General features: G+C 32.7%; 5 protein-coding genes across 12 annotated transcripts; 3 read left to right on the top strand and 2 right to left on the bottom strand.

Annotated features, from left to right (window-relative positions):
- The first annotated feature begins 4,791 nt into the window (after positions 1-4,791).
- Positions 4,792-6,743, top strand: pall (pallbearer). Its single transcript, XM_012379257.2, has 3 exons — positions 4,792-5,145; positions 5,239-5,487; positions 5,578-6,743. Exons 1-3 carry the CDS (start codon positions 4,963-4,965, stop codon positions 6,424-6,426), a joined length of 1,281 nt encoding a protein of 426 aa, XP_012234680.1. The 5' UTR covers positions 4,792-4,962; the 3' UTR covers positions 6,427-6,743.
- A 211-nt stretch (positions 6,744-6,954) lies between these two features.
- Positions 6,955-10,187, bottom strand: LOC105679320 (cilia- and flagella-associated protein 91). Of its 4 annotated transcripts, none has more exons than XM_012379256.2 (8): positions 9,400-10,187; positions 9,065-9,273; positions 8,642-8,990; positions 8,244-8,563; positions 7,953-8,171; positions 7,595-7,890; positions 7,289-7,514; positions 6,955-7,219 (listed from the first exon to the last, which is right to left on the bottom strand). In XM_012379256.2, the coding sequence occupies exons 1-8, from the start codon at positions 9,683-9,685 to the stop codon at positions 7,100-7,102; spliced, it is 2,025 nt and encodes a 674-aa protein (XP_012234679.1). In that variant the 5' UTR covers positions 9,686-10,187; the 3' UTR covers positions 6,955-7,099. The 4 variants fall into 4 exon arrangements, with proteins under 4 accessions (XP_012234679.1, XP_067212081.1, XP_012234678.1 ...); XM_067355980.1 differs by having other exon boundaries at positions 7,953-8,990; positions 9,400-9,689; positions 9,796-9,861; positions 9,998-10,187; XM_012379255.2 differs by having other exon boundaries at positions 8,244-8,990.
- A 152-nt stretch (positions 10,188-10,339) lies between these two features.
- On the bottom strand, positions 10,340-15,293 carry LOC105679323 (uncharacterized). Of its 4 annotated transcripts, none has more exons than XM_012379259.2 (4): positions 15,194-15,293; positions 14,448-14,965; positions 13,556-14,163; positions 10,340-13,471 (listed from the first exon to the last, which is right to left on the bottom strand). In XM_012379259.2, the coding sequence occupies exons 2-4, from the start codon at positions 14,953-14,955 to the stop codon at positions 11,285-11,287; spliced, it is 3,303 nt and encodes a 1,100-aa protein (XP_012234682.2). In that variant the 5' UTR covers positions 14,956-14,965; positions 15,194-15,293; the 3' UTR covers positions 10,340-11,284. The 4 variants fall into 4 exon arrangements, with proteins under 4 accessions (XP_012234682.2, XP_012234681.2, XP_067212080.1 ...); XM_012379258.2 differs by having other exon boundaries at positions 15,109-15,261; XM_067355979.1 differs by lacking the exon at positions 15,194-15,293 and adding an exon at positions 15,038-15,056.
- Positions 15,294-15,503: 210 nt separating this feature from the next.
- Positions 15,504-19,117, top strand: LOC105679315 (thioredoxin-related transmembrane protein 1). Of its 2 annotated transcripts, none has more exons than XM_012379246.2 (5): positions 15,504-15,764; positions 16,043-16,204; positions 16,280-16,454; positions 16,576-16,677; positions 16,744-19,117. In XM_012379246.2, exons 1-5 carry the CDS (start codon positions 15,604-15,606, stop codon positions 17,092-17,094), a joined length of 951 nt encoding a protein of 316 aa, XP_012234669.1. In that variant the 5' UTR covers positions 15,504-15,603; the 3' UTR covers positions 17,095-19,117. The 2 variants fall into 2 exon arrangements, with proteins under 2 accessions (XP_012234669.1, XP_012234670.1); XM_012379247.2 differs by having other exon boundaries at positions 15,506-15,764; positions 16,762-19,117.
- Positions 19,118-19,921: 804 nt separating this feature from the next.
- AGO3 (Argonaute 3) lies at positions 19,922-26,709 on the top strand. Its single transcript, XM_012379253.2, has 12 exons — positions 19,922-20,081; positions 21,912-22,251; positions 22,328-22,477; positions 22,658-22,856; positions 22,932-23,245; positions 23,340-23,607; positions 23,706-24,056; positions 24,142-24,392; positions 24,547-24,697; positions 24,774-24,968; positions 25,043-25,234; positions 25,360-26,709. Exons 2-12 carry the CDS (start codon positions 21,935-21,937, stop codon positions 25,687-25,689), a joined length of 2,718 nt encoding a protein of 905 aa, XP_012234676.1. The 5' UTR covers positions 19,922-20,081; positions 21,912-21,934; the 3' UTR covers positions 25,690-26,709.
- Positions 26,710-26,926: the final 217 nt, after the last annotated feature.

Here is a 26,926-nt window from a genome sequence, read left to right as displayed (position 1 = left end):
GAAATAGTGTACAAGTTTTTTCATAGTTCTTTAGTCCCACTTGGTGCCATTTCCTGATATCATATTTTTTTGTAAGAAGTATATAGGATAGCTTTTTTTGAAATTAGATTTAACCGCAAGGGAAAAATTTCATCACCCACGAAGTAGTGATTGACTAACAATGTTGAGTTTGGTAATACCTTTGGTGGTGGCAGATCTAATTCATCACGTTTTAAGGCACGTCCAAATGCCGATGCACTGAGGATACTTGTGTCTGATAATGATCCTGAAATATATATTTTATATGCATATTTAAAAATTTGTTATTATTTCAAAAACTTTGTAAAATAATACCAAATGATGTATTCTCACCATAATCTCCAATGTCTACAAAAGTAAATGCATAATTGGCATCACATGTAGCTAGCAATACTATGCTATAATATTCTTTGTAGTTATTGTATGCTGAACCAGAATTGGGTGGACATTGCACACGAATGTGCTTTCCATCTAGAGCTCCGACATAATTGGGAAAATTTCATCGATCATAAAAACCTTTCTCAATATTTTTCCACTCCTTTTGAGAAGGAGGCTTCAAATATGTTCCTTGAAGACGTTGCCAAATAACATTGCATGTTTTTGTAATTATTTTATAAGATGTTGATCTGCCTATGCACTAGTATCTGGCCATTGAAGGAAAACTGTCCCCTGATGCTAGAAAACTGTAAAAAAGTGCGAACATGCAATTTAACATTGAGTAAAAAGAAACAGGAGGAAGCATATACTAGCCAGGACTAGGTAAATCCGCGGACGGATGTACGTCATGGCAGCCATCTTGAGCGACCACTTTTTGAAAGTGAGAGGGAATGCTCGAGCATAGCGGCAAGCGGCATACCGTACGCCGTACGCATTAATATGCAGTGTATAGTCTTTTATGCAACAGTGTATGGAAATAAACGATCAAAATGGTATACTGTAGAGCTTGTGGCATAACAGCAGCAGCTCGAAATCATGGAATAACGTTTCATCGGTTAGTATTATTAACAATAATGAGATTTTTATTTTGGAGATTATAATCATATGTATAGTATTGTGAAATTGTAGATTCACAATAATTACTAAATAATTTTCACTCACAAACAGGTTTCCGAAAAATCCGGATCAAAGAAATGCATGGATAAATTTTTGTAAGGACGAAGGATTTAATATAAATTTAGATTTTAGATTTTAACATTGCTCTTATGGAAATACTGCACGAGTGCAATCCCAATGAAAAACGCCATTAAAATTTGGTATTATTGTTGCATATTTTAGTTATTTTCTTTTAATTGTACATTATTTCCTAATTAAACATAACAAGTCATTCAATATTGGCGCCCTTGAGCGGCCATCTTGAGCGACCACTTTATATAGGGCGGTATTCATAGTCCGTTCTTATATTCAAGATCGTCTTAAGCACGAACTTATATTCGCTCTCTTTGTCAGACACAATCTATGTGTGACGAAGAGAGCGAATATAAGTCCGTGCTTAAGACAATCTTAAATATAAGAACGGACTATGAATACCGACCATAGTCACTTCTGTCCGCACTTTTAAGACCAAACGCTCCCTCCTGTTTCTTTTTACTCAATGCAATTTAATAGAAAATAGAGAGAATGTATGTAAATGAACGTACTTAATAGAGCGATATACATACCACACTATAAATGCTAGACGGAATTCAGGATCCAGAGATTCTCGCATACTAGTTTTTATCAAGGTAAATCTAGTCAAATTGAGCAGTTCTTCAAATTGTTCTATTGTAAATCTCATTATTTTAAAAAATTCTTCATGATTTGAGTGTTTATACTTTAAAAATAAAGTAGTGTATGCTCCTAAATGAGGTCTTTCTCGCTTATCTGGTAGCATCCACCATCTTTGATTTCCACTTTTACGTTGTTTTGTTAACTGCAAATAAGAGGCTAATTGCACCCATGCAATTGCCGCAAAGAAGAACACTAAATCATTTTTTTCCATTGCATTTACGTGATTTACAGCTGTAAAACGTGCGCTTCATCCTTCTTTTGCGCCTGCAAAACTATCTGCTTTCTGATTGGTTCTTTGTGATCATTAAGCTATGAGTTTATGGCGTTCATTGTAGACATTATTGGCCGGAGCACAGACTTTTGCATAAAGCATAACGCATAAGCATAAGGAAATTGATTGGTCCATTTCCTTATGCATTTGCTTATGCTTATATATAGACCAATCAATTTCCTTATGCTTATGCGTTATGCTTTATGTAAAAGCTTGTGCTCTCGGCTTATTCCTTAGTCCGTGTAAATCCCCGTATATCCGCCACCATATTGATGTCAGAAGACATGAGAATAGCTTCCTACCATCTGCCTCTCAGCTTATACCCTTTTTTTCCTAATGCCCTATCTACATCGAAGGATGACCCTGGCTCATCCGATCATTTTCGCCTTCAGTGTGATTTTCAATGCGTCTACATTACTCGCTCGGATGAACCACAAGCAGGATCATCCTTTGGTGTAGTTAGGGCATGTGATTTTCAATTTGTCTACATTACTCGCTCGGATGAACCACAAGCAGGATCATCCTTCGGTGTAGTTAGGGCTTAAAATCGCCGTCCAGTAGGCCCATGGTGGAACTGGCCCAAGATCTATAGAGAGAAGGTTACCTCACGCGCAAAGAGGGACGCGCGGCAAGAGGAGCACATGCTGAGCGGGGTGAGCGGCAAGAGGGGCAATGATGATCTCATCGGCTAACAGTAGCTGTCTCTCTCGCACGCTTTAGTGTTTTCTCTCTCGCTCCTTTAATATAGAAATGCTTTGAGTTTTTATCGAAAAAATACTTTTATTTTGTAAAATATTGATAGCACTGGAAATTGCGTAATAAAAATTGAAAAGTAAATTAGAAAGGCGCTATAAATTACATATATTGCAAATTATAGCGCTAGATATTTAACGTTTATAATGTTAAATATCGCTGCAACAGATGCATTTGTGATACAAATTGTTTTGTACTCGTATTTAGACTGTAATATCAATGAAAATAAAATATAATTTGGGGATATACACAAAAAACATCATTTGTAAAGTAGTAAAATAAAAGAAAAAATAGTACATATTTAAAAATTATTTTTAAAATAATATTTACTGTTTATATGCATTATTTACAAAAAAAAATAATATAAAGAAATTTATTTTTTATATTTAATTGTGAAAACCTCAAAAATTGTCAAGAAATTGTAACTGAAATTCAAATGTAAGTACAATTCTAGGATAATATAAAAAGCATCATACAGAAATTTATTATGATACAAACTTAAATAATAAAATTGTAATATATGTTTTAACATTTCAAATGTGAATATTTATATGATAAAATTTACAAAGTGTTAACAATTTTCAAATATTTGCTAATAAAATATTATTGAAATGTTTCTGTTGAAATCTTAAAATAATTCTTTAAAACAAATATGATGGGGTATATATTAGGGATCATTAAATATGCGGCAACATTGTGATTATAAAATTTTATAAGTATCTATAATAAAAATTAAGTATAATTAACATAATAAGTATATAAGTATAATAATAAAATTTTTATAAGTATCTATAATAATAAAAATACATATATGTTGTATTAATCTGTTAATATAAAAAAATTATTAATTAATTTAACGCAAATAAATTTCTTTATATTAACAGATTAATACAACATATATGTATTTTTATTATTATAGATACTTATAAAAATTTTATTATTATACTTATATACTTAATATGTTTATTATACTTAATTTTTATTATAGATACTTATAAAATTTTATAATCACAATGTTGCCGCATATTTAATGATCCCTAATATATACCCCATCATATTTGTTTTAAAGAATTATTTTAAGATTTCAACAGAAACATTTCAATAATATTTTATTAGCAAATATTTGAAAATTGTTAACACTTTGTAAATTTTATCATATAAATATTCACATTTGCAATGTTGAAACATATATTACAATTTCATTATTTAAGTTTGTATCATAATAAATTTCTGTATGATGCTTTTTATATTATCCTAGAATTGTACTTACATTTGAATTTCAGTTACAATTTCTTGACAATTTTTGAGGTTTTCACAATTAAATATAAAAAATAAATTTCTTTATATTATTTTTTTTTGTAAATAATGCATATAAACAGTAAATATTACTTTAAAAATAATTTTTAAATATGTACTATTTTTTCTTTTATTTTACTACTTTACAAATGATGTTTTTTGTGTATATCCCCAAATTATATTTTATTTTCATTGATATTACAGTCTAAATACGAGTACAAAACAATTTGTATCACAAATGCATCTGTTGCAGCGATATTTAACATTATAAACGTTAAATATCTAGCGCTATAATTTGCAATATATGTAATTTATAGCGCCTTTCTAATTTACTTTTCAATTTTTATTACGCAATTTCCAGTGCTATCAATATTTTACAAAATAAAAGTATTTTTTCGATAAAAACTCAAAGCATTTCTATATTAAAGGAGCGAGAGAGAAAACACTAAAGCGTGCGAGAGAGACAGCTACTGTTAGCCGATGAGATCATCATGCTCTCCCCTTCCTTCGTCGCCCCTCGCCAACAAGCTATTTCTAGCTCCCCCCTTACTTCATCGTCCCTTGCCCACAACCGGTTTGCCTGAGGTAACCTTCTCTCTATAGATCTTGGAACTGGCCATGTAGTTCCGTCGGCTCTAAAATGGATCCAGATAGCGCTACTGTTCGGCCTAGAAAAAGCGTCGTATGACAAATGACGGTATGGCCCATCTCAGACTTCTTTCTGTCGCAGCTGATCGCAGCGCTGCTGGGGATCATCGAAGGTCGTGTTATATTTGTTTATAGGTCGTTCAGTTAGTAAAAACATTGCGAAGTAGTGTAATTTCGTGCCAAGAAGTGGATCTTTCACATTGTACAGAATGGAATGGAAGGGTACGCCAATCGATATGGTTGATAATTATGAGCAATTGAGATATTCGTTCGATTCAGCCGCTCAACAATCGGACGATAATATGCAGTTGCAACTGATAAATCTTCCTGATGTTTGTCTGGAGGCGATCCTTTCGAATCTTTCTTACGATGAAATTTCTAAATATAGGATTGTAAGATCATCTTTTAATATTTTCTAGAAGAAAATTCTCCTTTGGTTACATTATCTATGAAGCAAATCTAAGAATATTTCTACTTTGAAACAGGTTTGTAGACAATTTGATCGGATCTGCAGAAAGTTACTGAACCGTGGCTTTAATCTTATGGAAAAGTATCATGCCCAATGCCTTCGTGCTGTTAAAAGCAAGTTACCGAGACGGGAATCTGAGCGGAGAAGTCATCCTCTTGCACGTCATTGTGATATATTGACAGCAATAGAAACGAGAATTTCTATGCTATCAATGACTTTTATCAAATATGTGGATCTAAATGTTTGTTGCTTTATTCCAGGAAAGGTAATTTTTATATTGTAGGCATTGCAATTATCATTAGTACAAAAAATAATTAAAAATATTTAATGGTAAATAAAAATATTTGATTATCAGGTAATTGATGAAATTTTCCGAGTGCTTCGATTAATTCGAGAGACAAAGACACCACCTAGAGCGCACGAGATACTTCAAGAGTTGCGAGATATAAGCAGCATGGCAATGGAACATTTTGACGAGAAAATTCTGCCAGATTTAAAGCACAATATTTGTACATCTATGGTTGGCACTGTGAACTCGTACGATCTTCCTGGTGGCGTTATGATCTCTCATAGTAGAAATATAAATAACCCAACACTGCCACATTACAACAACCATGGTTTAACTTGTTCGGAAAAACTCAGTCAGACATTTAAAAAGATTAATAACCGTACAAAAAGAAACAAGGTATTCTTCTTGACTGTAAGAAACCAAATGAGCCAAATGAAGCTCAGGGTACAGAGACAAGACTGTCGGATACGGATGCAAACTTTAAAGTTACAGAAGCAAGCCAGAAAGATACATGATCAAGATATGCAGTTGGCTGAAATGCGGAAGCATCTCGAAGAATGGGAACAAAAGATGGTCGATTTAACTACTGAGTTGAGTCGGGCACGAGAGGAAACTCAGAATTCCGACTCGTTAGAAAATCGTAAGCGAAAAACACAGATTAATGCCGAGCCACGAAAAGTACAGATCAATGCCGAAACGCGAAAAGCACAAATTAATGCTGAAACAATTCAACAGACAAATAAATTACAAGCCAAGAAGCGCAAACTCATAGTAGAAAGGAAGTCATCGATCGACGCGCAGGATATGAAATTTAAAAAATTTATATCAGATTTACTTGCGAAAGATTACTCGCAATTAGATAGTTATCTTATCGAAAATTGCTCCGTCGACAATTACCCATCGTGTTCGCGCTAACTTGGCTTTTTTATATTAATACTTTCAGTACAAGAGCTTTTGCAATATTATTATTCCCTTCATACATCTTTTCAACTCTTATTATAACCAAGATAAATATAGAAACTTTGACTCGTAGATTCTTTTTTTAAGATAATAGTCTCTAAGAAACTTGAGGCAAGGGCATAATCTTAATTAAATTATTAGGAGATCGACATAATATACAAATAACATATTCAACTGGGTTTATATAGCGTTTTTTAGCTTTAAGACTCGTATCTCATATATAATCATATATTAAAAAATATATAAAATAAATGCTATATAAAATAAAACTATTTCGTTGTACATATATTGAGAAATTAAAGGTAAAGACAACAAAATAGATATCACAGTAAAATATGGTTGTTATTAAAAAAAGTATTAATAATAATTTCACTGATTTGATCGAATCTCCAGATTTAAAAAGGAGCAATAAGAATATGTTATATTGATGAAATTAAAATATTAAATATATTTATATTAGTTTGGATTCTCATAACTCATGAATTCAATTATATTGATAAAATTTAATATACTACGGTCAATTTCTGCAATACAATTACAACCAATAATTAATTTTTAATATCGGAAAAGAGCTAAGAACTTCAAAAAGCCTTTATTGTATAGTCTTCTTAATTTCCGATACAAATTTTTATTCATCTTCAATTAAAAAATTGCTCTTTAAATCCGTTTCTAAATCTTCTTGCTTTTTATCTTCAGTATCTGTTTTGTGGATTAGAAATTTTATTTCTTCATTCTCAATATTTAGTTCCTAAAAAGAAAATAAATGTTTTTACATAAAAAAGAAATTGCACTATATGAGCAAATTATCGATTCTTACTGTATTAACCACGCTAATTGCTCGTACATCCTTATTTTTTATACAAATTTCTTGATCCATAATTAGTGATGGTTCAGAAGATGACAAGTCTGAAATTTTCTCATTCTGCATACAATTTTGTTGTTCATCGTGAATTTGTCTTCTTATGTTATGCTTTTCCACTTCAGGTAAAATAAAATTATAAATCATATCCGCTACCAATTCCTCCTCTGTCAATTTATTCGCACTGCGAAAGTATCACCGTTTTTTTATAAATTGTTTCAACGATATTTGTTTGTATCTATTAGTGATCAATGCATATCTTACTTGTCTAAGGAATATTTAGCTATGACATCCGCCTTATCGCAAAGTTCTAAAACATGTTCTTCAGCTGTTTTATCGGATATCCAATCAATTCCTTCACTTATAACGTCCTCCAAGTAAGCTTCTACCGAATCCTGATTTATTTTCGCAACTTGTTTGAATATTTTGTCAAATTCTTCTCGTCTACAACTTTCTTGTTGTTGTGTATCAGTTTCAGCAGCTTCCTGCATACATTTTTCTCTTTCGGTAAGTAAGGCAAAGGCATGGGCTCTACGTTCGTCCTCTAATCTCATCAGCTTCTGGAAATGATAAGAAAGAGAAGGGAGCAAACTGTTCTAACAAAAAATTTTACGAAGCTTACCTTACTCAGGAAATCTAATGTTCCACAGACTGTCTTTCCTTCCAAAGAATTGAGAATTTCGCGCAAACGATCTCCTTGAATCGACTGCTCGTTTCGTAGTCGTTGCAATTCGATATACATCCTTTCTTCTTGATGCTTCTCTTGACTCTCCTGATCGCGCGCATGAGTCGATTGTAATTCTCTGATAAAATCCTTGCATCTATCGCGGTCTTCGTGCATCTGTAAGATCTTTATTAGAAAAATCTCTGTTTTTAAATGAATGTCACACGATGAATCATTGACAATTTTTACCAGACATTGTATCGCTCTGCCTCTAACAAATTTCTGAATAAATGTAGCAGACTCCTCCCGCTGTTTCTGTTTACTGTCCCATACGCCCGATCTGCGTGGTGTAACGGGCAAAGGCGACTGTTTGTATTTACGCTTCATCAATCTTGGAATCACATCTACGGATTTGACGTTCATCCGAATGGCCTTCAGGTCGGAATGGAGCTGTTCCAGTTTCTCCTCCGTCCATCTCGTTTCTCGTATACAAATGTCTATAGGTTTAGACTTGATCGCTTTCGGTTCCTCGATGGTCGGCAACCAGCTGAGCGTCGTATCTTCTTCTTCTAAGCAACAATTGCGAGAAATTGAATAGTAATAATTACACGAAATGTTAATGTTGAATTGGAACTGATTATACTCACGATCGATGTAGCTCTCACTTAGAAATCGCTTCCGTAATGTTTCGTGCCGTCTTTCAGAATGCTCGCCAAGACGCATCTGCGGCGCATACAAGTCGGACTTGGGATCAGTAAGCCGCTCGATTATGTCGGATTTGCGAGGCTCTTGCTTGTCGCGATGCAGTTTGTTTAATTTCCGCAGATTTCGTTTAAGATTCTGCCTGATAGTGTCGACTTGGTCGTTCCGACGTTTCCCCAATTTATCCTGGAGTCTATTGAAACGGCCTCGCACTTTCGTCTCATACTTCGACTCGCGGTCTTGTAAAAGGTTCCTCATCAGATTTAATCGCAAATCCATTATAAATTGGATCTCCTAATGTTTATTACACAGTTACGTAACAAAGAAATATAAAATGATAGACGATCTAATCGAGATTCGTCACTCACTGACTCCCGGAACGCCCATTCTTCAACTTCCAAGGCAGTTATTATCGAGCTCCGCATCTTTATATTCGCTGGAGTATCCATCGGCGGGGCAATAGCCTCCCAAGCTCTTTTCATCCGCATCCTGTTGATAATATGCACCTCGTGGATACCCGCGGGTAATCCATGTTTCCAAGTTAAATTGGCCAACGTCAATATTTCAGGATTGTGACCTGAACAGAAGTTGTGATTTTTCTACAAGTTCTCGTTCCGTCATCTCGAGTTTTATTTTTCTTCATTTATTTCTCTTCTCCCACTACAATTCTGAGTTTTTGAATTTTATATAAAATATAATGTACCTGGAATAACTTTGTATGGCGGTTCCCAAGGCTCGGTTTGCGTCTCGCTTTCTCTGTAATCTGTTTGCGTTTCCGCGTTTCTCAGCTGTTCCAACTTAGGCGATGCGGTGTAACATTGTCTTCGTGTGCTTTGCAAAATTCCACTTAGTATCTTGTGTTCTAAGTAGCGTGGACTGCTGCAGTCTGCAGTTTGTATCTTTGGCGCTGCAAATGGTATCATCGGTCTCCGAAAACGTTTGTACATACTTTCGCCCGTGACTCCAACTGCCTCGCTTCGTACAGCCATTTTTCTGTAAATTTAATAAAATTGAAGGTAAATGTTAGAATTTCAAAGTATCAAAATGAATATTTTAATGTACAGAATTTGATAAGAGAACAAAAACGATAAATACTTACCCAAGATTTAAAGAATAATCGCACAACTTGTATTTTAAGTTGTCTCTATAATCTTGAGATTCTTCGCTGTTTGGAGATTCAGGATATTGATATTTTTGCAAAATAATGTTAATAAATTGAATAATTTAAGAAATACAATTCATACGCTGTGTTTTCAATGTTTTAAATCATTGTTGTGCTCCATTAATCGAGAAATACTTACAAAGAGATTGGTCTTCAAAGCTTTTGATAATCTGAAATAGTTATTTACACTGCACACAGTGTAAACATGGTCCACTAATCAAAAAAATTGTCAATTTTCGATTAATCGTTAAACTTATAAGATATGTATCTTACGACGTTTCATGTTTCTTCTCGCCATAATCTGCACTGTATTTAATTGCTGTGTATTATACGCTGTAATTATGAAGAATCAACTGTCATATTCACAACTGTCTTGAACTATCTAATATTCCAGTATTGATCAAACAATTGCATAGCAGCGGATTAAAGCGCGAATTAACTTCATAAAAAAGTGCATGGAAAGAATAAATAATAACATTAGTTGATCGTTAATGTATATTTTATATTCTTCGAATATATATTTGCATTACACTTAACAGTGATTAAATGTCTACTTATGTCATCCTGCAAACATAATTAATGCATTTTTAAAGATAGTAACGTCTTCCATAAATTTAATTATTAGTAACGTCTTTATAAATTATTAATTATTGATAATACATATTAATTTTTTTCATAAATTATAGAAAATGCACATAACGCACATAAATTGGTAGCACCAAAAGATTTCTCGTTAATCATACAGATTATTCGTATCTGCTAATACAATTAACATCGGCATCGATCTCTATACAGTTACATAAACTTTGATTATCATTATATTTATATTCGTATGGATATCGTAATCATATTTAACCTTTTACTAATATAATATATATTTTTAACGTTGCAAATTGTATTAACAATTTTTATGCAAAAGTAAATTACTTTAAAACATATATTTTTACATATCGTAAAAAAAAAAAAAAAATGATCGAAATCGACTTTGGCACACAATTTCCTTTTTATTTATAATTCCATCCTAAAAAATATTTAATTATCGGCAAATACGATTAGACGATATGTAATTAATTTCCTTAATAGAGATGTAAATTTAAGAAAATTGCGCAGACAAATATTGTACTTGTTTCTTAGAAAAAAACCAAAGAAATTTTAGTTGCGAGGACTATAAACAGCAATATTTTTATATGTACAAATACATACATATCTATCTATTCCACGAAGAAATATGCATGTAAATATTAATATAAATTACATTTGTATAACAATTGATTATAATTATGATTGTTACTGTATACTTTTACAAACAATGCATAAAGTTATTCTTTAATTCCATTAATCATTAATGACTCCGTAAGAGTGTTATAGTGAATTTTCTCAATAATTCATGTAGCTTGACACGATCTAATCTCTTCAAATATTTCATTTACGCGCGTAACGGCTTAAAGTAGCCATTTCCAGAAGTACCTAGATGCTCGGGCCAGCTTTGATGTGATGAGATATTTCTACAAGTTTGATTAGGTAACATGTCCTCCGGACATACGCACTCCAGCTTTATTCGGTATATTGTCATTTGACCGAGTGCAATTTTCGTATTTTCCCTATCCATTGATTCCTGATATAATCTATAATTAACGCCCCGCTCGGATAAGCATTCGCTGATTATGTCATCGTCCTTTTTGTACTGCAGCTTACTCGACAATGCTTTCTTCCTATGAATACATTCCAAATCTACTTGAGACAAGATCAGAGACACCTCGGACGCTGGTAGCCAGAATGTAGAAAACACTAAGTCTATCGAAGTCTTGCCTTTAGATTCGTCGATAGACGGTAAGAGAATTCCAGTTGGTGGCTGTCTCTGAATACCGTTGACACCGTTCGATTGATTACCACCATCACTTTCAGACTTCAGTTTCGTTCTCCGCTTTTGTCGAATTTTATATTCTTTATTCGCTATCGATGAGAATATCAGCGATTGCTTCTTATAAATTTTGCCGTTATTTTGATTTTTTAGCGACTCCCGTTTGAACACTTTTTCTATACTAGCATCATCGTCTGCATCTTGCACAATATTGGGGAAACTATGCTTATAAATCTGTTTTCGCTGCGTCACATCTGCAGTTTTATCAGTAGTGACAGTTATAGCTGGATGACCGGTAATTATTTGGCCTTTCGTAACACTTGACGTTTCAGTGTGTGCGCTTTCCGGCATTTCAGAGCTGAGATTTGCATTCGTTCCGATCGATTCGCTTGTGGTGACCGATGCATTTAATGAGCTTTGTATTGTAGTAGTTTCATTGATACTCAATTCGTCGTTCGATACAGTTGACGATGTCTCTTCTTGAAGTTTTGGAATTAACATCATTGATACATTCATCGTATCAGTTTTGTTTATTAAGTCGTTTTCTTTGTTGCTGAATTCTTCCATTCCCTTCTTCTCAATATCCTCGTTATTCAATCGCGTATTACGTTGCGTCGACTCGGACAATATTAAGTAATCGCTTATTTCTTTGGAGTCATGTTCTCCGTGAGAAATATTTACCGAACTTTCAACTCCAGCAGTGACGCTCCTCTGCTCTCGCATTTCGGTTTGCGAGTAATCTGCATTTTGTTCCGAGTCTTCGTTGTTACCATCAACACCTCCGTATAAGCCGTCATACTCTTTATCTGATGGTAAATTATCTCCCGTCCATTCATTGTCGTGCTTCCACGCTTGCTCCAAATCCAGATTTTCTGCGACGTCGTCCTGAACGGGATTATGCTTTTTGTGGCTCTTGAATTCATTAAAGTTTTCGTATACCGCATCCGAGTCGTACTTGCCAATTTCTGCGAGTAAATTATCCTTATGCTTGAAGATACTATCCTTCCGATGGTTTTTGTGCATCTTCGGCGATCTCTCGGAAACGAGCGGCAAGTCTGCGTAAGAGTCCATGATCTCGAATTGAGGATGGGCGTCCAAATACTTCTCCGCTTCTTTCCGTGGATCGATGGAATTGTTGAACTCCAAAAACTTCCAGTCCTCTGAGAAATACAGCGGTATCCCCGGTGGGCCAACGTGCTGGCTCAAAGCCAGCAGCTTGGTAGCGAGCGTCGAATTGAATCTCAATCGACAGAGATCCGCGCGGGTTTGCGACACGAGACTTTGACCTTTCAAGAACTGATATTTCTCCTTGACCCCCTCGTAATTTAAACAGTCGGCGGACCAATGCAAAAACCAATCGTTACCAAATCCGTCCACGGTAATCGATAATCCGGACATTTGTCTACTTAAACCGTCCTCCATCCGTTTCTCGAGCAAAGGCTGTCCGTTACGGCCGTCTATTACTGTGGCTACGGTATAATAATATGTAAGAAAACCACTACCTATCTGATGCTTCACCATGAAGTCCGGTATATCGTCGTCGTTGTAATAGCCAGGAATTGGAATGCTAATTATTTCCGAATTGGGGAACGTGTAATTCCAGATAGGCTCAAACGTTGATCCATTGTACGCCATAATCGTAGAATTAAACATGGCCGCGACAATATCTTCGATTCCGTCCGACGTAATATCGATCAAAATCGGCGGTAACAGCGCACCTTTTCCTGTATTATGATGAAGCTTTCGTAATTTCTACAATAAAAAGAAATTAATGAATAAAATCATTTTTCTACGATTAAATTTCATACAGATTTTACGCTATACTGTTATACATACCAAATCGCCTAAATCACCGTAAAATATATTAGCTTGGGACACTATGTATAATCCACCAGCCTCTTCCTGACTACTTGTAGCTAGAACAAATATGTTTTCTCCGTCAGGATGCACCAGAATTTGTGGCGCTACGAACAGCAGTTCTGTATTTGGTAAATTAACATCGCGTATAGTTTTTCCACTTTTCCCTGATATTACGAGTACATTGCTCGCCCGGGTGTCGTCCGACTGCATGGCGTGTGAGGCTATTACGTCGCCAATACCATCGCCGTCCGCGTCCGCTATAAATCTCGCATCGTAGACATCTACAATCCTTTGCTGCTCTGACAACATCGCGGGATCTTGAATGGGAATTTCCCATATGAGGGAACCATCATGACCATTAATGGCTTGTAGTATCCCACCGCGTCCAGATATAACACAATCTTTAATCTTGTCGTCTGTCAAGTCTACGCCACAGTCAACGGAAAATATCGCATGAGCAGTCCAATGTGTCCAAATAGTTTCGCCCGTTTTGCCATTCAATGCCAGTACACCGCCTAAACACGGCATTTGTCTCTCAAAATATATAGTACAAATGTATTCTGGAGCATCCATTGTATCCAAACCTAAATTTATAAATTAACAACTGTTTTATCAATTAATTAATTAATTTTATCACAAAATAAAATTAATTATTCACCTTAGACATTGTAAGAAACATCATGTAACTGTGAAACCAAAATCTGTAAAAAGGCAAGCAAAATAAAAGTAAACAAATCACATATCACAATGCAACTTAATATACAATAGCAAGAAATTTTAAATCAACTAAAAAAGCAAAAAAATATTAAAATAACAATAATAATAACAAAAGACATCTATTGATAGAATAAACGTTTTGGTTTTGTACCTGTGCTAAATCCCACAATAATATCTTCAATTCCATCAGAGTTGACATCATTGCTTCTAAGAGGAGCCTCAGAAGTTAATTTTGGCAATGATCTGGTCCACAAAACTTTTGACGAGAGCGATGTACATGGAATTATCTCTGATTTGTTTACAGAATCCTTTAGCTCATGTGACAACCAATTTTTCAATATAGTTAATGGCATTGGGAATGTATTTGCGGTGAATGTACAAAGTACGATTAAACCTAATATTAAAATTACTATCATCCCATAGCACAATGGCAGGAAAAGTGCTTTATATGGGAATTTATGGGTCTGGAAGTTACAAGACTTTTTGCATTTTCTGCGTGGTGCCATTAAAGGTCGTTTGACTCCGCCATCGTCATCTAACTTTAATCCACCGTTTTTCCCATCCCTAATGAATACCTCATCATCAATGTCGGTAAGATCATCATCATCCATGCTGTCTCTCACTGCCAATTTTGGTAAAGTTGGATATACCGCTGACATGTTGCTACACCTACAAAAATTGAAAAATCTTGAAAATAACAACAAATTAAACTAAAAAATTGCAAAAGTTTTATAGAATTACAAGTATATTCAAGTATAATTCTTCTGACGATAAATATAAATCTTTGAGGTTTAATTTTAATTTGCACATACGTTTACTTCGATTTCTTTTCAAGAAATGTCATGTCAAACACCTGCCAATTGAGAAAAATGTGTATAAATAAAATATTTGAAATACCAGCAATATTTACTCGGACACTTTGGACACTTGTGTAGATTGCAATCTAGTTACCACAGTTACCATTATAAATGTAAAAAATAACTAGATTGATATAACTTGTAATCTCTCTGCTTGTGAGAAACATTCAGTCAATTTGCATAATTTCATGGTGAGAAATGCATCAATCAGATGTTAAATATAAAAAAGTACTATATTATTTGACCTTTATATTAGATGTGATTGGATGATTTTACACATATGTGAGCTAGTAAGTTTACCTGTTAGTTTAACAAATCTTACAGTTGTTTCCATTCTAATTGTATTCATGGTCTATGATTGTCGACGACACAACTCCCATGATTACGTTTGTCGGCGTCGTGCGTCGTGCGCGGTGCCGGTGAGTGGTTAAAGTTATTGAAGAGATTAAAATGTCGTTCGCCAGGATGAATCCTATACTTTGTATCTACATCGCGTTGTTGCTTGCTTATACAAGTGCGAACGCACAGCAGCAAACGAAGAGCAGCTTCGTGGAACAACTTAACGAGGACAATTGGGAACTTATGCTCAAGGGAGAATGGATGGTTGAATTGTAAGTTCGGCCACGAACGAGTCGATATCGTCATACTTGATGGCGTGTCAAAAACAATATTCAAATTTAGCTACTATTAATGAACATAAAATTCTTATGAAATGGAAAATACAAAATTATATAATTAAATTTGTTTGAGATGTGATATATCCATACTCATAATTAATAATACTGCAAAAAGATTTATTTATATTTATATTACATTTTCTCGTACATTATTTTGTTACATGTATATATAATAACATGTTAAATTTTCTCACAAATTATATATTTATTAGTTATGCTCCATGGTGTCCTGCATGTAAAGCACTTGAACCTATTTGGGAACATCTTGCATTGTCGAAAAAAGATCTTAATATTAATGTTGGAAAGATAGATGTAACAGATTCTCCCGGCCTTAGTGGCAGATTTATGGTTACAGCTTTACCTACAATATTTCAGTAAGTTATTTATAATCCATATCGCATCCTATATTTTTTGCCAAACATATCTTAAGATATTTTTGTAATTTTTAGTGTAAATGATGGGGTGTTCAGGCAATATAAAAGTCCAAGGGATAAAGCCTCGTTAATTGAATTTGTATCCAAAAAGACATGGACAAAAGTAGACCCAATTCCTAGTTGGAAAAGTCCAACTTCATACCACATGTCAATTTTAAGTCAATTCTTTAAATTGTCTCAAGTATTACGAGTGAGTATATATGTACATTATAAAACATTTATTGTAAAATTGATATTGCTTGCTTTAATTCTCGCAGCTGTAAAATTATCAGTAGCAGAGGAAAATTTCTATATCGTTTTTTTAATTCTAGGTTATTCACAACAAACTTTTAGAGGATTTTGGATTACCTACTTGGGGTAGTTATTTGATTTTTGCTCTTATGACGATTATTTTGGGTGCAATATTGGGATTGGTAAGTGATACATATTGTATATGATAAAATTTATATAGATAATAAATACAAAATTATTATTTTTAGTTATATTGTTTTACACAGGTTATCGTATGCTTGATCGATGTTATTTATCCACCAAAACCGATACAACAGCAAGGCAAAAAAAAAGATGGTACATCTGATTCTACACAAGAGAGAAATTCAGACGAGGATGAAATTGCGGAAAACGTTGGCGACGACTTAGTGGATGAAGAGGAGTCTGAAGTAGAGGAACCTGAAGCAAAGGAATCTGAAGCAAAGGAATCTGAAGCAAAGGAATCTGAAGCAAAGGAATCTGAGGCAAAGGAACTTGAAGCGAGTGAAAAAGATAAAGATACAAAAGCTGATCCTAGTAGTCCCAATGTTCGCAAGCGCAAGCCACGTAAGGCTGATTAAAGATATTAGTTTGTTTAATGTACATATTCAACAAACACGGATGAAATGCGACCTAACCCTTGGTGGTATATTTCCAAAATCATTCCAAATCATTGTGAATTGAAGTGACACATATAATAAGATATAATATTTCATTATTTCACATTTTCAAACCATAGATTTTACATGAGAAACATAGATAAATAACTTAAAGAAACGACCATACCTGTTGTCTCTTGTATGAGTTGAGTTTAAAATTCGAGCAAAGAAAAATTTCAAACTATTATTGTAAACGTTTTTTTGTTTTTGTTAGATAAATACATTTTGAGATTATAAAGGTAAATACCTCAGGTATTATTCAGTATAATTTTAGGACTTTACAAACAATTTGTAAAGTTCAAAGAGTTGATGTCAAATAGTCTCCGAACTTAATCCTCTCATTAAATCGATCAGAAAAGATGGTTATATATACATGTTGCAAAAATTTTGAACAATAGATAATAGAGCATTTCAGTAGAAAATTATATTAATAGCTTGATGCGTTCTTGAGAGTTTTTGAAATAATTCTTTAGCTGTAAAACATCTGTTTTTCAGATTTTACCAAAGATAAAACAATAAGTAATGTAATAAATTGAAATATTTATATATAAATTTTTCATATATATTTTTAATGAGAGGAATAAATAGAAAAAATATTTGATATCATTTTTCAAACGCTTTGTATTACATATAGTGATGAAAGAAAAATATTAAGTGTTAAACATTACAAACACAGAGTTAAACAAACTTATGTGTCTGCCAACATGATGTTTAAGTATCTAATCTTTACCAATCGAAAAGGAAAAGTTTTATTACTTCTTCTTTAAAGATATATATCTATTGATCCATTTATAAATAAGACCATTTATAGATCTATATCATCTATTTATTATAGTTTATATGGAAAATTCTCAAATTTGTGTTTAATTTCTCTTTTCTAACAATTTCTAAATTAAAATATCTTATTACCAAGTTACAAAGAATCATTAAGCATACTAATTGAAGAACAGTCATTGATTGCTTTTATAATACTTTTACATCTTATAGATTAAATATATAGTTTTATATATAAATATATATATTTCGCAATTATAATCATTTAATATAATTATTTCTGCATTCTTATTTATATAAAGAAAAATTATGAGCATCTTTCCATACAAATTTATAATTATTTTTTAATTACAGCACATATTACAGCAATACTAATGTAATATATTAACAAGATGATGTTCATTATTATCACCAATTAACAAGTGATTATTGGAATCACCAATTAAGAAGTGTTTTTAGCAGCTTTTATATAACTCTTTACAAATCAATTCTTTTTCTAACCACTTGAAAAATATTTTGTATGCAATTTTTTTTTCTACGAATCTGATCATAACAGAAATCTTTGTCAATGATTTATGGAACTAATTTGTCATTAAAAAATGCTATAATATACAATACATTTTGTGAGAAAATCTAAATTATGCTTTTATAAAGGCCTATTTCAGCTTATCATACTTGAAATTGTTTTTGCTGACTTCCGTACAGTGCTGTAAAATAGAATTTTAGTTACAAATAATATAACTATTTTCAAAAAAGTTTTTATGTTTTATTGCAAAATATATATGTTATTGTATTCAAAACGTATAGAATAAATAATTTTTGTTCGAAGAAAAAAAAAAGATATGATTATCGACTATTAACAGCATTAAAGCTATTTTTTTTGCAAATATATATATATTTTTTAGCACAATTTTTAATACATTACTATGTTACAATGTCTTCCGCATTTTAAATATAAATAATCTATAGAATAAAAGAAAGTAACATTTACATTTCTAATATAATAAACTCGTTATTTATTTCATTTTGTTTTGATAAATAAGGCTTTACCAAATCATTTATATTAATATTAAGCAAGAGAAACCAATATTGTGCGAAGCTAATAAAAATAACAAAATCTGTAATATTGTGATTGTCTAATCAACTTTTAATAAATAATTTAAATAAATTATATTTTATAGATTTTCTTGAGTCTACAAAATGTACATATATGCATATGTACCTAAATTATAAACAATCTTGTTTCTTTATTAGCAATAGGAATGTTATCTGTTTTTATATCTTTGATCTGAATTAGAGTTTAATCTATCATTTGAATATTTTTTACTTTTAATTTTTATTCTACAATATTTCTCAATGATATCATTTTTTATAAGTTTAGTATTTAGGCAATTGTCATAGATCACTATTTTACTATGAATTCAAATATTTTATTGATGGAGACGATGCAATGATATCATTAATCCAATCTTCGGTCGATCAAAATTCGTTTAAAACATAAAATAAAAATTCAAAGTACAGCGTCCGAAATTTATTAGGTCCATTCTACAAGTAATCGCAAATGCCTCGTCGTCATTCGCGAAGAAAAATTCGTTCCGTCGAAAATGCTAAGGGCCATTCTACAATGCGTCGCAAATGCTCAATGCAAATGTCCCGTCGCCAGTCGAGAATGTCCCGTTTTACCAGAAATAATCAGAAATAGCACTTTTTAATTAGTAGTTGCCATTCTTCGCGAATGACGACGGGGCATTTACGATTATTTGTAGAATGGACCTAATAAATTTTGGACGCTGTACTTTGAATTTTTATTTCATGCTTTAAATCGTACTGTGATCCTTAAGGCCATTACACGTAAAAAAAGTTTGTCGCAACCGTAAGGCGTAAGCAAATCGACCAATTACAGTGAGCAGCAATGCGAGTGACTCACTGTGATTGGTCGATCTGCTTATGCCTTATGATTACGACTAAAACTTTTCTATGTGTAATCGCCTTTAGTCGAGTACGAATTTCTGTGTATTTTGTGCTCTCGGAAGGATAACATCTAAGGGAAACGCGACCGAGAGTGCGGTATCTTCGACAGAAAACGTCAGATATCGAGGAATTCCTCAAAAAGCTACTGAATACAGAGCATTAAAGTAAGTTACAATGTTTTTAATAGTTTCATTGATTTTGCATGTACTGTTCGTATAGAAGGATCACACGCTTCTGTAAACCGACATGGAATGAGGTTAATGATCCACCATATTCGATTAGATGGGTTTTTATTTCAGACAGAAATTCCATTTGTTTTTTTTTTTTCGACTAATAGATACTTCATATAACAATCGATTTCAAGAATTTCTATGACGATTGCTTATTTTTGGTTTCCATTTTTGGACGATTGCTTACTTCCATAAGTTTACATTAAAGATTAAAAAAAGTTTAGTGGTCCTTTTTTAAGTCTGTTATGAAATAAATAAAAGAATATAAAGAAATATATTACTAGAACGCTTTGTTCATTGCTTTGGTATATATAGTAAGCTTGGGTTTTTCGATACATTCTTCGGAAGACTTCAGCGTCGATTAACTTTGAATGAAATGAATATTGAATATGAAAAGAATGAAACTCGATATCAAAGGAGAAACATTTTTTTTAATTTAAAAATGACGATATTTCATTCTTCATGATAGCAATTCTGTCGACAAGTTTGAATTGTCGGTTAAAGTTAATCAATGCTGAAAATAGTCGCCTTGAAAAGCAAACTTTAATATAATGTAAATAATAAAAATGTTGATTTTTTCACTAATACTAAGTGTTCTCGTTAAAAAGATGCACGCATGCATGTGCACACAGCATTGTGTAAATATATAATTTATACCTACATATGTAAAATAAAAAAACATATTAACAAGTTTTTTTCTATAAGATTGAATGTAAGTACTTCAAACTAAAATTTGCAAGCACAATTTACTTTCTGTTTTTTAACGAGATATCTTAAAATTAATATCTGTTAATGATACATTTTTTTTCAATCTAATATATTTTTAAATAATATAATAGAAAGGCATTGAGAGCCGTCGCGGGATGTTAGTGCAAAATTCTAATTTTTCTTAAAGAAATTAATTTATTAATCTACGTGAGACAGTTAACTTTGTACACCGATCTCTGGTTCGAGATACTTAAAGTGTACGAAAATTTTAGTACATTGTTCTCACATATGGAGAATCAGTATGTACTGATAGGAATTATTAGAAAGAAAGGAAGAGAGAAAAAATATCAGGGCGCGAGTGACTAAGCCGGGAAATAATATATTTTTACTTAAAAAATTTCAAAAATTTGTACAGTACTTAGTTATACCAATGATTGTTGTATAATTAAGCATATTGCAAATATAGGTGATAAAATAATAAAACAATGATTAATACATATAGATAATAGGTGTTTGGAAAAACATTGTATGTAACAAATTTAAAAACAAATTTTTTAGGAAAAAAACATTGAATATGATTATACAAAAGTAATCATGTATTTATTTAACTCTTATTTTGCTCAAAATACGATGTTAGTGTTTCACAGTTTGAATTTTATTTTCATTTTTCTTGAAAGGACATTGAATGTTACAAATGTTACATCTGAGATATAGTTGATAGCAGATAGGAAATGGAGAAATATTGTATGCAAAGTAAGATACTATAAATAACTCTTAAATATGAACATGCACGTAGTATTCATAATTTCCAATAAAATTTATAAAATGTAACATATAACGATTTTTTCCCAACCACCAATTCATTATTGCATCTCTTCAGGATTACAAACTCATCTCCTTACAAATCATTCTTTACACACTATTTTATCCATTGACTTATAGACTAATTTCTAAAATTTATATGTCATCTTTTATAATCTATTTTATCATCTAAAAATTCTTTTCTTTTGCATACTTAATACATATCTTCTAATAAATATTGTTTTGTCTATTTAGAGAGTGCAGGAACTACTTAAAAAATGGATAAAGATAATAAACCTGCCCCAAAAGGACGGGGTTCTTTCCTATTGGAGATGATGAAACAAACACAACGTCGACATGAAGGATTGTCTCATTCCTTAGAAACGCCTAGCGTTTCGTCGGCTGATCAGACCAGAACATCCGAGGAACATTCCTCATCTCATCTACAAAGCTCATTTGGCTCAAGTGCAGGACGTGGGCGTATTTCATTAGATCTACTGAGATCGATGAGCAGCACCAGCCGATCAGAATCTACAGATTCTTCATCGGTAGGTGCTGGTCGCGGTGCTCTCTTAAATTTAGCAAAAAGAATGGGGTTAGTGTGGCAAATTTTGTAATATCTAGAATGTATATATGAATGCTCGCTTACAACAAGAGATTCTTATTTTTAGTGAACCAAATGGCTCAAGTGTTCGAAAGGAAGATCCTGAAGAACTTTTAGGAAAATTGGCTGATATTTCGGTATACAATAATCCTGCACTCGACGTACAGTCTTCCGAAGATACCACACTGATAAGTCGCCAAGGCAAAAGTGGAACAAAGTAAGTTATAATTTATAATTTTAGAATAAAATCTTAAAAATGAGATTATGCTTAAAGTATTTGTAAAAAAAATTTCAATATTTGTAAAAATAAAACCGTGTCGAATAACTCGCGTGCTAACTCGAGAGATTATTACAATTTGATAGTAGCAACATTCAATATAAAGATTTTCCTTTTCAGAGTAGAAACGTTCTCCAATTATATAGATATGAAAATAGAATCCGGCAAAGGTCTATTCGAATATGAAGTTAAGTTTACACCAGATATAGATTCAAGAGGATTACGTCGCAAGTTGCTCAACCAACATTCCGTTAGTTTAGGAAGAACAAAAACTTTTGATGGGATGATACTTTTTTTACCAATAAAGCTGCCACAGAATGTAAGTTCAAGCTTGTGATAAAGATACTATTAATGCAACATATGTTATATTGTGCAATGTGTGTCAAATTTTCAGATTACGCATTATAAATCTGAACATCCAATGGATGGATCGGAAGTAACTCTCACGATCATTTATAAGAAGGAACAATCAATGAGTGAAAATGTTCAATTTTTCAATGTTCTGTTCAATCGCGTCATGCGTGCACTTGAGTTAGTGCGTATTGGTCGACAAAATTTTAATCCGAGAGGCGCGCATATCATGAATCAACATCGATTAGAAGTATGGCCTGGTTACGTGACCGCCGTAAATGAATACGAGGGTGGCTTAAAACTTTGCTTAGACGCCAAACATCGCGTAATGCGAACGGACACAATACGAGATTTAATGTAAGATGGTCTTATATAATTTCTTTCAAATATCAAGTCGCATTATAATTAAATGTAGTCGACTAGATTCTAACCCCACATAATTACTTTGTAGAACTGAGACTGCTCGTCGATCACGGAATAATTTTAAAGATATTGTAGTAAAAGAGATAGTTGGCACAAGTGTATTGACACGTTACAATAACAAGACGTACCGAATAGATGACATTGCCTGGGATAAAACACCAGAATATGTATTTACCAGGAATGACGAACAAATATCTTTAATTGATTACTACAAGCACCACTGGCATATTGAGATCAGTGACACAAAACAACCTCTTTTGATACATCGTGCTACAATTAGAACGACAACTGGTGAGGTTCGTGTGGTTTGACATTTTATACCGTATTATTGTTGATACGAACGCGTTACGTGACAAATTTGTTACATTGTCAAAAAATCCTTCGAATATTATAGAAGCAGGAAAGAATAATTCTTCTGGTTCCGGAATTGAGCTACTGCGCTGGCCTTACGGACGGCATACGCTCCAATCACACTATTATGAAAGATTTAAGTGAAGTTACGAAAATGTCACCCAATCAGCGCCGTGATACGATCAAGCGGTTTATAACACAAGTACAAAGCAATAAAGTGACACGAGAATTATTATCGGAATGGGGCTTGGAATTAAGCACTGACATAGTCCAGTTTACCGCGAGACGTCTTGAACCTGAAGAGATACGTTTCGGGCGTAATAAAACATATAAATCACATGACAGGCCTGCAGATTGGAGTTCTGCTGCAGTAAGAAGTCCCGTGTTGCGTACTGTAAGTATAACGAATAATCAACTGAGGAATTGAAACTGAGATGTGAATAATTTTGGAAAAATATTTGTTGCACTCTGTGTTTCAGCCCAATTTGAGCAATTGGCAAATCGTGTATTGTTCAAAGGATGACATTTATGTAAAAGATTTCTTATTAATGCTGGAAAAGATTGTAGGAGCGATTGGTATGCGAGTCGATACGCCACAAAAGATTATGCTCAGGGATGACAGAACCGAGACTTACTTGCGAGAAATTCAGAATAACGTTACTAACCGCGTCGAGTTAATAGTCATCGTGTTTCCAACCAATCGCACCGATCGGTATTCTGCTATAAAGAAGTAAGTTGATTTTTGTATATCGTACAAATATTTTATATTATGGAATAAGAATTTGATATTTTTTGTACATAGAAAATTTTACGCGTTTATACATAATTTAAAACAGTAAAAAACCCCCAGAGTTATGTTTTGTTGTTCTGTTATATTTCTATAGATTATGCTGTGTACAAAAGGCTATTCCATCGCAAGTCATCATCTCGAAAACAATTGCCAAAGCGCCCAAATTAAAAAGTGTCACGGAAAAGATAGCGCTTCAAATCAATTGCAAACTAGGAGGAGCACTTTGGACAGTGAATATACCTTTGGTATACAAATTTTTGCTTTATTGTAAAATTTTTGTGTTTATTTTTCTGTTCAATAAATACTTATAATGTTCAACAGAAAAATTGTATGGTGTGTGGTATAGACGTTTACCATGCTGGGTTCGGAAGTGGGAAAAGTGTTGCCGGATTTGTCTCAAGTTTGGATGCTCAACTGACCAAATGGCATAGTAAAATTTGTATGCAGTCATCTAAGCAGGAGTTGGTGGATATGCTACAAGTTTGCTTTATTTCAGCCATTGAAGCATTTCAACGGGTAATTAATACATCATGCGTCTCTTAAATGCTAAAATTATAAAGTTCTTTTTTATTGTTTCCTAAAAATGACAGCATAATGGATATTATCCCGAGCGTGTAATCATATTTCGAGATGGAGTTGGCGATGGCGATATAAGTTACGTTCAAAATTATGAAATAAAACAATTCATGGCGACGTTCAACCGCATTGCGCAAAACTATAAACCGCAACTCAGCGTAATTGTGGTTCAAAAGCGTATCAATACTCGAATTTTCATCAAAGATGTGAGTGTTTGCGTTACAATTGATATATAAAACCTGTTGCATTGATGAAAAGTTCTGCAATTAATATATTTCAACAATTGATAATTGATATTTTAATTATGATTATGATGATTTTTAATTTGTAGAGGAATGGTTTGGGAAATCCTGCGCCAGGAACTGTCGTTGATTCTTGCATAACGAGACGGAACTATTACGACTTCTTCCTTGTGCCGCAAAACGTACGACAGGGTACAGTAACTCCTACTCATTATATCGTTGTTCATGACACGTCCAACATGGAGACTGACCACATGCAGCGACTCACATATAAACTTTGTCATTTGTATTACAATTGGGCCGGTACGATTCGCGTGCCCGCTCCTTGCCAATACGCACACAAGCTTGTGTATCTAGTCGGCCAAAATATTCAAGCTGAACCACATCAGTCCCTCTCAGACATTTTGTATTATCTATAAATGTTCCTTCGATTAATATTTAACTTTATTTTCACTTTCATTTCTTTACATAAGGTGAGAAACTAAGATAAATATTTTATATTTTTTAGCAATATTAGTCTCTGCATACAAATATAACAGCTATGAAGACTGTCTGATATTGAAATCACGTCTGAAAAGCTAACTTGCATTGATATTCATTCGAGCTAAATGCAAAATTACTTCTGAGTTAATACAAATGCAAGTATTATCTTGTAGCATTGATTGCACACGAAAAAAAAAGCATCTTTTATTAACGTTATATTCCAAGTACATTGTTAAATTTTTACTTGATGATTTTCCACGAGTTTGATAATTAGAGTTGATTATCAAACTCGTGGAAAATCATCAAGTAAAAATTTTACAATGTACTTGGAATATAACGTTAATAAAAGATGCTTTTTTTTTCGTGTGCAATCAATGCTACAAGATAATACTTGCATTTGTATTAACTTAGAAGTAATTTTGCATTTAGCTCGAGTGAATATCAATGCAAGTTAGCTTTTCAGACGTGATTTCAATATCAGACAATCATAGCTGTTATATTTGTATGCAGAGACTAATATTGTTAAAAAATATAAAATATTTATCTTAGTTTTTTTTCCTTCAAATTATGCAATGCTAACGAGAATTTGAAAAACTTATTTCTTTGTTTTATTTTTCTAGTTTTTTTTTTGTTAAAACCTCACCAAATATATATTTTGACAAAATGTAGCAATATTAAAATAAAGACTTAATCATAAGGAATGATGGTACAAGAATATTGAAAAGAGGTTATTTATTTTTTTTTAACTCAGAATTAAGTTACACAGGAAGACAGATGAAATAAATATTAAAAGTTTAATGCATAGCGAAGATTAATACCAGTATAATTCCGATATATTTTATTTCCAATATTGTACATGTGCCAAAAAGTTATGTCTTTTTGTTGCCGTGAATAATACAAAAATAAATTTTGTATGCTTTCGGCAATAAAACTTGAAAGTGAAATACTGGTTTTAATCCATGTACACAATAATGTTATTGTCAATTATTGTGATTATTTTATAATACAAATGAATGTTACATCTTTAATGCAATTTTCAAGTTTTTGAATAATTGCACATATACTTCAATACATGAAAATATGACCTTATATTTTTATGCAAGTACTCTTGCATTCTTTGCGTTAAATGAATGCCAAAATAATATTCGCCATATCAAAATAAATTTTCACACG

The sequence above is a fragment of the Linepithema humile genome, chromosome 5, assembly GCF_040581485.1.
Source record: "Linepithema humile isolate Giens D197 chromosome 5, Lhum_UNIL_v1.0, whole genome shotgun sequence".
Classification (NCBI taxonomy): domain Eukaryota; kingdom Metazoa; phylum Arthropoda; class Insecta; order Hymenoptera; family Formicidae; genus Linepithema; species Linepithema humile.
Note: the sequence above shows the minus strand (reverse complement) of the source record. Positions and strands in the feature narration are given on the sequence as shown.

Coding starts and splice junctions, on each gene's coding strand:
- LOC105679320 (XM_067355980.1), bottom strand. CDS start 9,685: ATGGCTGTACGAAGCGAGGCAGTTGGAGTCACGGGCGAAAGTATGTAC. Junction 9,274..9,399: donor GCCATACAAAGTTATTCCAG/GTACATTATATT, acceptor ACTTCTGTTCAG/GTCACAATCCTGAAATATTG. Junction 7,220..7,288: donor CAATTAGCGTGGTTAATACA/GTAAGAATCGAT, acceptor TTTTCTTTTTAG/GAACTAAATATTGAGAATGA.
- LOC105679315 (XM_012379246.2), top strand. CDS start 15,604: ATGTCGTTCGCCAGGATGAATCCTATACTTTGTATCTACATCGCGTTG. Junction 16,205..16,279: donor GCTTTACCTACAATATTTCA/GTAAGTTATTTA, acceptor TGTAATTTTTAG/TGTAAATGATGGGGTGTTCA. Junction 16,678..16,743: donor TGGGTGCAATATTGGGATTG/GTAAGTGATACA, acceptor TATTATTTTTAG/TTATATTGTTTTACACAGGT.
- pall (XM_012379257.2), top strand. CDS start 4,963: ATGGAATGGAAGGGTACGCCAATCGATATGGTTGATAATTATGAGCAA. Junction 5,146..5,238: donor AAATTTCTAAATATAGGATT/GTAAGATCATCT, acceptor ACTTTGAAACAG/GTTTGTAGACAATTTGATCG. Junction 5,488..5,577: donor GTTGCTTTATTCCAGGAAAG/GTAATTTTTATA, acceptor TTTGATTATCAG/GTAATTGATGAAATTTTCCG.
- LOC105679323 (XM_012379259.2), bottom strand. CDS start 14,955: ATGTCAGCGGTATATCCAACTTTACCAAAATTGGCAGTGAGAGACAGC. Junction 14,164..14,447: donor TATTGTGGGATTTAGCACAG/GTACAAAACCAA, acceptor TTATAAATTTAG/GTTTGGATACAATGGATGCT. Junction 13,472..13,555: donor ACGGTGATTTAGGCGATTTG/GTATGTATAACA, acceptor TTTTTATTGTAG/AAATTACGAAAGCTTCATCA.
- AGO3 (XM_012379253.2), top strand. CDS start 21,935: ATGGATAAAGATAATAAACCTGCCCCAAAAGGACGGGGTTCTTTCCTA. Junction 22,252..22,327: donor AATTTAGCAAAAAGAATGGG/GTTAGTGTGGCA, acceptor TCTTATTTTTAG/TGAACCAAATGGCTCAAGTG. Junction 24,698..24,773: donor GGACAGTGAATATACCTTTG/GTATACAAATTT, acceptor AATGTTCAACAG/AAAAATTGTATGGTGTGTGG.